The following is an 8,375-nucleotide window of genomic DNA, read 5'->3' as shown; positions in this document are numbered from 1 at the left end:
AATCCGTAATCTTAGTGATTAGGATTAGACTATACATAGATTAGATTACATCCCTAAAATAAATGGATTTTCGTTTATTTTAATCGTATATAGTCATGCATTAGGGCCAAACCCTAATGTATCTGTGTGATCATCTTTGTGACCGCTTTGTGCACATTTCTCTTTGTGAGAACACTTTTCTTAGTGAAAAACCATCTTTGTTGCAATCTTTGTTCTTTTGCTTTTCTGTTTTTCTATCATCTTTCTTTGTGGTTATATTTGTTTTGTATCCGATCAAATGAACCTTCAATTTCAATTTCCTTGTCAATGATACTATATAGTACCTATGCGAAATGGCATGAATAAGAAAAATCAAAGACTTTAAACAAATTTCCATTTCAGATTTCTTACAAACAAAATTCGATTTCAGATGTGAGAAGAGAACCGTAAACCTTTAATGCCTTATGAATTTCATGAATTTCTTGAAATTCATAAACATAACTCGTGCATACAATTTGATTAAGAAATTCAATATTAGAAATTAACCCTAGTATAAAGTCGATTCCAATACACAACCATTACCTATGTTGTTGCCGATGGCGAAGCGATTGCGGAGGGTTGTAGGTCGTCGGAGAGGGTTAGGAGGGAAAAGGAGAACTACGATGGCAGGAAAGGAGCATGCGACAATGTGCACCAGTGGTGTGCGATAACGGCGGTGGTCCTCTATAAAGTTTGACGGGATGCTAGGAGTGATGGAGGCTAGTGTTCTTTGATAGCTGCAAGAAAAGGAGAGGAGGATGAACAAGGGTAGGGATTGGAAGATACGCATGATCTTTTTTCTTCAGATGTGAGTGTGCATCTGATTCGGTTAGATATTTTTTTCTAATTAAATCGATTAATTAAGTGCCAACCAAAAGATCTCAATCTTATGGATTAAGAGATAAATTAAGTGCCAACCAAAATATTTCAATCTTATGGATTAAGAGGTGCCTCTTTTTAATAGGTATTAAAAGCTAAACAAACTCGGCTTAAACTCTAAACTGGGTAAAGCAAAGAACGACCCAAAAAAAAAAAACAAGCTTGGTGGATCCCCAATTTGATCCGCCCAAAGCCCCTTTCAAACGGCTACATCTCTCCCTACCTGTCCATCCCTCTCTTTGTTGGCATCTCATAATTTCTCGGTAATTGTTGGTGGAACCCTAATCACTATTTATTATTATTATTATTATTATTATTATTATTATTGAAAGAGCGTTATGCAACCACTAAACCCTAGTTAAATAAAGCAGAGTAATTGGCTGTTTGTTTTCTGTGTGAAGATCTGCGCAACCACTTTTGTCTGCGCCGCGCAGACAACGCACAAACATATGCCCTCGTAGATTATTTGTATTTTGGAAGTGCGCAGATCAGAAAACGTCTGCGCGAGGTCTTCCTAGCGTAGACATGGGCCACTGTCTTCAAAGGTCTTCAGACCTCATTTTAACCTAAACCAACAAAAAAAATGGACCACCTGCAATTTCTTTTTTCTTTTTTTTTTGTTAAAAATGTAATTTTTATATTTATGATATGAAATTAAATTTAAAAATTCAATTTATTTTAACAACTGGCAACGTTAAAAACAAACACTAAAAATTACGGATGTCATCCGCTGTATATATTTTGATTTAAAAAAAAAACAAACAGCACAAAATCTTCAGTCCAAAACAGAAATATTCCAAAGAAAATGCTCCACCTCCAACGTCAACGCCATTCCAGATTCACTTCCTTCTCCATCGTTTACAGGTAAACCATCTCCCGCCGCTGCCAGTAAACTGAAATCTCCACTCCCACCGAGACCTCCTCCCTTTAATTCTCTCAAGCGGAATGAATTGCCTATGGAAATGGTGTTGCTTGATCTTCGGATACTGGAGTGAAGGTAAACTTCTAAGAAATGATCTTATTTTTTAATCCTAATCTGGGGAGTGTTTTTTTTAAGAAATCGTACAAAAGCCGGTCTTACACATCTAGGAATATATTTAATTTTGTCGTCATCTGTCTCAAATTAGTTTATTCTACAAATAAGGCCACCAAACAAAAATGCAAAAAAGGGGGAAATTATAGTACACAAACATCTGGAGATTCATTGTCCATCCTTAGGCAACATTTTACCTTCAATTCTGTTGCTGATGCAGCCTCAACCGCTGGTGAGAGAAATCTTGACCCCTTCATTAGATAATACATGTTATGAAGGTTCATTAGGGAAGCCCAATGACACTTCTAATCTAACAATACTACCAATCTTCAGTATCCCTAATCCACAAGTCTCCAACTCCAAGTGTTTCACCAAGAGTTATTAGTAGCAGCATGAAAAGTTTGAGGGCCTCCTCAACATTGATGTAAAAATAAGGTAAAGTGATTTTCTAATGTTTTATTTGTTTTCCAGGGATACATGATAATAAATACCTTACAATTGAAGATGTTGTGAACGGACTAAAACTATCATTTACACTATGTCGTGAGGTCCTGACAATATGTAACATTCTTTCTTATTTCTTGAAAAATCAAACAAACATCCACATTCAATTTTTTTTTTGTCTTTCGCATTTAACAATCTCATCACAGGTTTCACGATTGCTAAGTGTAATTTTTTCCATCTTTGTGGATGAATACCCATGTTCATGTAAATCATTGTTTGGCGAAGAGGCATCACATATCCCGTGGGCATCATTCTTCCACCAAGGATATATCGAAAGCTCATGATTTTCTTGCCTTTTCAAGGGTAATATAAAGCACGCAAGCTCATGATTTTCTTAACCCCAATTCAGAGGGGTATCATATTTAGAAAATTATATTATGAAGTTTTTTGATAATTTCCCCATTGTGCAGATTCATTGTATGAGCATATATGAAAGTGGTTTTGAGGGGTTGCTACACAAAGATTATATAATGTTGTTACTGTTGGGCCCCAAAGATGCCTCCACTGTCATACTTGTGCCGATCAAGAACGTAACACCTGATGAAGGTAATGAAACTTGTTTAGAACTGTTTTGTAATTTTACTTGCACTAAGCTGAATTTTTAATTTGATAAATTTATACAAGTATCACATTCTTTCACGGCTTTTGATATAAATGAATGGTCGTGTCCTTAGGATGGGAGCATCATTGATTTTGTTGCTGTTGCAGAGCCGTACCAGAAGATTTTAAGTGACATGCATTATGGACAAAGGAGTAACATTGTAGACGAGCAGCTGCAACTTTTTCTAAAGTCGGGATATAATGAATTTGGTATCGAATAATCGATTATTTTTTTACTGCAAAATTTAATTCAAGCTTTTTCGTTCTTCCCTCAAGACTTTGGAACATGAATTGTTTGGCACGGAAGCATATGCTTTTGGGGGAATGTTTATGTTCCGATTTTGAACCCGAACCGTTAAATGAAGTCCTCAAAATTGGAGGATATTGCTATGTGAAAAAAAAAAGATATGAATAAAGACAGACAAAGACACAAAGATCTTAAACCATAAAGAGAACCATTAATCTATGTGCTGGGCGTCGAGATTGGAGTGTTTATTATCTTTAATTTCATCCTCCCCGAGACCAATTTTTTTTTCTCATGTTACCATGAGAAAACCTGCAGGTGCTAATAAGCGGAACACAAGAGTTATACTGAATGCCTTTGGTGAGAAGTATCTCGCAGAACATCTCAAACATTGGCTGAGAAGGACTATACTGTAGAATTCCAAACAATAGAACCTTTTGACGTATACTATATGTCTAACCCAAGTGGTGACCTCCAATACATTGAAGATTGACTTTGGGAATGGTTTAAAGAAAATCATATGGAGGTATTTTTTTTAATTTTTCTGTATATGAATATTAATTTAGGAGAATGTTTAATGGTAACAATTGCAATCTTCACGTACCTATTCATTAAAAATATATCTATCCATTCAGGTTAAGGAGGGTAGGGCTGGGACCCCACCTCCTTTACACATTTTGTAGAAAGCGCTAGAAAAGCATGAACTTTTTATGTATTGTGGCCATGGAGATGGTTTTCACATTGAATTATGCATTTTATTTGTGTCGATATTTCTATATGTCGTTAGTTTGATACGTAACTTTGTGTTATGCATTCGGATTGTAAGTTATTCGTGGTGACCAAATTTAGGATGTTAAAAGTAACTCGACTGCCCCTTTATTTGGCTGCTATAGCGCATTGTTAAAACTTATGCAACAATACAACACAACCTTTAGAAGCTTGTTCCCATTCGTAGTTGGTTGCTTGTGGCTTGTAATTCCTTATGATATAGACAATTATATTATTACATCCTTACACAGAGGAATAAATCAAATGGAATAAGCATCACATGGCACATAAGAGGAAGCAAGACAAGTTGTCCATATCTTCATTATAGTGTAGGGTTAGCTGTCATCTATGGTGTCCTAAAATTGCTTGAAACTAAGGTTAGTTGTGTGGAGGGAGGATCAGAGACAAAGATGAAGCCAGTCTTTTTATAAGATGACCACTGAACCTTCTTTATGAAAAATATATATTTTTGATTGTTAAGAGTTAGATTCAATTCGATCCGGAGACCAATGAACAATGTGAGGCGTACTAGTAGTTACTAGTGAAGCTTAATTAGTTAATTACCAAAATAAAGCCACCACTAAGATTATTTTGATTTCCAAAGTTCATTGTTATTTTGAGGTGGTAATTACACCAACAATTTTGATTATGATATTGTTGGTGTAATGTCTACTTCAAAGAAACAATGAACTTTGGTAATCAAAATGATCTTGGTAGTGGCCTCTTTTTGGTAATTAACTAATTATACTTCAGTAATGACTACGGGTTTCCTTCACGTTGCTCATTAGTCTTCGGGTCGAATTGAATCTCATTCTTAACAATCAGAAAATCTACTCTAATAAATGAATGTTTTTTTGCCACATGTCACACTCATTCAATTTGTCAAATGTCATTTTGTGATTTTTTTGAATTAATTTTTTTACACATGTCATTTTATGAGATGTTTTTTTTATTTTAATAAATTTTACATAATATTTTAATGTAATAATTACAATAAATATAGTAATAAATGAATATCAATTTCATTAATGGACTTATCGTCTTATTTCAAAATTTCCAAATTAAAGCTAATTAGTTTATTTTGTTTATTTATTTAAATTTAAAAGATAAAAAAAAATTTAATAATTCATTATTTTTCTTATTTTCTTATAAATCCAAAGTTCTTAAATATTTAGACATATATATTTATTTATTTTTAATTAACACATGTAATACATGAGTTTTACACCTTATATAGTTTATAAAGAAGGTTGATTGGTTATCTTATGAAAAGATTGACTTCATCTTTGTCTTTTTCTCCCCCTTCACACAACTAACCTTAGTTTCAAGTAATGTTGGGACACTGTAGTTTACGACCCTATAGTATAGTGAGGATATCGACAATTTGTCTTGTTTTCTCTTATGTGTCATTTGATACTCATTCAATTTGATTTATTCCATTGTCTAAGGAGAAGCAACCCACAATGAATGGGAAACAAATTTTTAGATGATGGTATATGATAGAGTTTGTGTTGTATTGCTGAATAAGTTTTAATGATGCGTTAGATCAGCCAAATAAAGTGACAACTGAGCTGCCTTTAACATCTTCAATTTGGTCACCACGAATAAATTGCAATCTTGATGCATAACACAAAGTTGCATATCAAACTTACTGACATCTAGATATACCGACACAAATAAAATGCATAATTTAATGTGAATTAATATTAGACCCGACAATTTGATACACGACACGATTAACACGACGCGATACGAGTTTTCCATGTATGTGTTTTAGAAATTCGTGTTTCGTGTTTATTCGTGTCTGATACGTATTTTAAATTCGTGTTTCGTGTCTTACACGTGTCAAACACGAATTTACCTGTTTAGACACGTATAAGCTACAATACAAATTCGTGTTGACATGTACAAACACGTATAAACACGAATATACACATATATACTTTAGGATTGAATTTTATATTTATAATATATTAGGGATCAATTTTGTAAAAGTCAATAATTAGTTTATAGCACTAGCTTAAAAAAATCATTAAATACGTGTCTATTCGTGTTTTTTCGTGTTTGTGTGTAACACAGCTAAAAAACGTGTCTATTCGTGTTGTGCCACGAGTCACGTGTCACACAAATTTTTTACGTGTCGTGTTCGTGTTTGATACCCCAAACACGTTTTATAATTCGTGTCGTGTTCGTGTTTAACAAATTCGTGTCGTGTAAATTCGTGTCTGACATGAATACACGACACGCAGACACGGATTGCTAGGTCTAATTAATATCTCCATGGCCATAATATATGAAAAGTTCATGCTTTTCTAGTGCTTTTTGCAAAACGTGTAAAAGAGGTGGGGTCCCAGCCCTAGCCCTACCTCTAACCTGAATGGATATATATATTTTTAATGAATAGGTAAATGAATATTGCAACTGTTATCGTTAACCATTCTTCTAAATTATATATTCCTACACAAGAAAATAAACACATTTTTACCTCTATATGATTTCCTTAAACCAATCCCAAAGTCTATCTTCAGTGTATATTGGAGGTCACCATGTGGGTTTGACATATAATATGCGTCAAAAGGTTCTATGGTTTGTAATGCTGCAGTATAGTCCTTCTCAAACAATGTTTGAGATGTTCTGCAAGATACTTCTTACCGAAAGCATTTGGGACAACTCTTGTACTTCGCTTACTAGCACGACAAGTTTTCCCATGGTACCATTTGCAAATTACCAAATATATTATATAAAGAGTTTAAAGGGAAAATAAAATTTGGTCTAGGGGAGGAGGATAAAATTAAAGATAGTATGCACCTCAATCTCGATGCCTAACACATAGCTTAGTGGTTCTCTTTTTGGTTTAAGATCTTTGTGTCTCATTGGTACCGGTGCTCTTTGGATATCCTTTGTGCGTTTATATATATATATATATATATATATATATATATATATATATATATATATATATATATATATATATATATATATATATATATATATATATAGGGTTAGGTTATTTTGTTTCTAGTAACTATTGTGTGCCAGAATGCACAGATCTGGACCATCGGATGGAATATAATCAAAGGTCATGATCTGAGGGTCTATGATAGTAGAATAGGATAACATATATAATCACACAAATTTCAGCATAAGGGCATTTTAGTCAATTAACCTATATTAAAAAAGGAAATTTTCGGATTTTTAGGGATAATTAATTCCTTTATTTTTAAAAATCTGAATATTTTAAATTAATTCAAAATTAAAAATTCGATTTTATTCTGTCAGAATGTTAGAATGTTAACCTTAAACTAGTAAATATATTTTTCGATTTTATTTTGTCAGAATGACAGAATCCCAACCATAAACTAGTAAATACAATCTACACAGAATACACAAAATCAATTCTTGAACTAATAATATACCAAATAATTACATTGTATGATTGTGATTCATTGAATAATAACAACATTCTGAAAGAAAAAAGAAAAAAAAACATCACAATCTAACAAAAACACTAATCTATTCTGATAGAATATTATTTTTTAACAACATTTTATACATTGTAGCATAACACATTCTGGTATAATACACTCTCATTCTCTATGTTTTCTTCCTTCTCCACATCAATGTTAGTCTCTTCAAAACCTAAATCCACAAAGAAAACATAATCAAGATTCAAAAATTAAAAAATTCAATGCATTCTAAGAGAATAAAAACTATAAATTCTGACATAATGTATTTGTTGTTGACAATTATTCTCAAACATTCTAACATAATACATTTATATAAAATAAATTCTAATAGAATACATTACATAATTCAAGAGCTATTATTGTATACATAATTCAATAGTTGTGATTGAATCATCAACACACATATGCATTCATTCCCAGTCATGAATTCAAGAAACAAACACACATTTACATTATCGATTTAGAAATATGAACACTAATTTTAACTTTTTTGAAACAAAATCCAACTTATGACTGTGAAGTGCAAGTTGTATCAGAATATTTCTTCAATCGAACAGAAATAAACCATTGAAGAAATCGAATTTAATAAGATGATGAACACAATCTCGATCTTGAATCAAAATCGAGATAAAATCAATCTCGATTGAGGTAAATAATTTCCAGTTATATAATTCTGGTTGTTGGATTACCGGACCAAAGAAAGAAGAACAGGAGGCTGCCGGAGGATACCTCCATCCAAGTAGCTGTAATCGTCGGGATTTCCTTACCGTTTGCTCCTCGCTTCTCATTCGTGTTCATAGACCCCACAACAGCGCCACTGCTCCTCCGCATCCCCTTTTTCAGCCTCATCGACCCCAGAATT

The 8,375-nt window shown here is 33.0% G+C and overlaps 1 protein-coding gene across 11 annotated transcripts; it reads left to right on the top strand.

Moving 5' to 3' along the window:
• Positions 1–1,672: 1,672 nt before the first annotated feature.
• On the top strand, positions 1,673–5,029 carry LOC145001488 (uncharacterized). Of its 11 annotated transcripts, none has more exons than XR_013661617.1 (6): positions 1,673–1,894; positions 2,151–2,737; positions 2,845–2,980; positions 3,143–3,244; positions 3,597–3,804; positions 3,914–5,025. XR_013661617.1 is itself a non-coding variant. In XM_078960869.1 (6 exons), exons 3-6 carry the CDS (start codon positions 2,621–2,623, stop codon positions 3,692–3,694), a joined length of 453 nt encoding a protein of 150 aa, XP_078816995.1. In that variant the 5' UTR covers positions 1,673–1,894; positions 2,402–2,478; positions 2,581–2,620; the 3' UTR covers positions 3,695–5,029. The 11 variants fall into 11 exon arrangements, 8 of the variants coding, with proteins under 8 accessions (XP_078816995.1, XP_078816994.1, XP_078816992.1 ...); XM_078960869.1 differs by having other exon boundaries at positions 2,402–2,478; positions 2,581–2,737; positions 3,597–5,029; XM_078960868.1 differs by having other exon boundaries at positions 2,151–2,365; positions 2,581–2,737; positions 3,597–5,029.
• The last annotated feature ends 3,346 nt before the right edge of the window (positions 5,030–8,375 follow it).

The sequence above is a fragment of the Lactuca saligna genome, chromosome 6 (assembly GCF_052625555.1).
Source record: "Lactuca saligna cultivar CGN05327 chromosome 6, ASM5262555v1, whole genome shotgun sequence".
NCBI lineage: Eukaryota > Viridiplantae > Streptophyta > Magnoliopsida > Asterales > Asteraceae > Lactuca > Lactuca saligna.
Note: the sequence above shows the minus strand (reverse complement) of the source record. Positions and strands in the feature narration are given on the sequence as shown.

Excerpts from the sequence above, each read along its gene's own strand:
- LOC145001488 (XM_078960869.1), top strand. The coding sequence starts at position 2,621 with ATGAATACCCATGTTCATGTAAATCATTGTTTGGCGAAGAGGCATCAC. Across the intron at positions 2,738-2,844 it reads ATTTTCTTGCCTTTTCAAGG|ATTCATTGTATGAGCATATA; the intron begins GTAATATAAAGC and ends CCCATTGTGCAG. Across the intron at positions 3,245-3,596 it reads GTCGGGATATAATGAATTTG|GTGCTAATAAGCGGAACACA; the intron begins GTATCGAATAAT and ends GAAAACCTGCAG.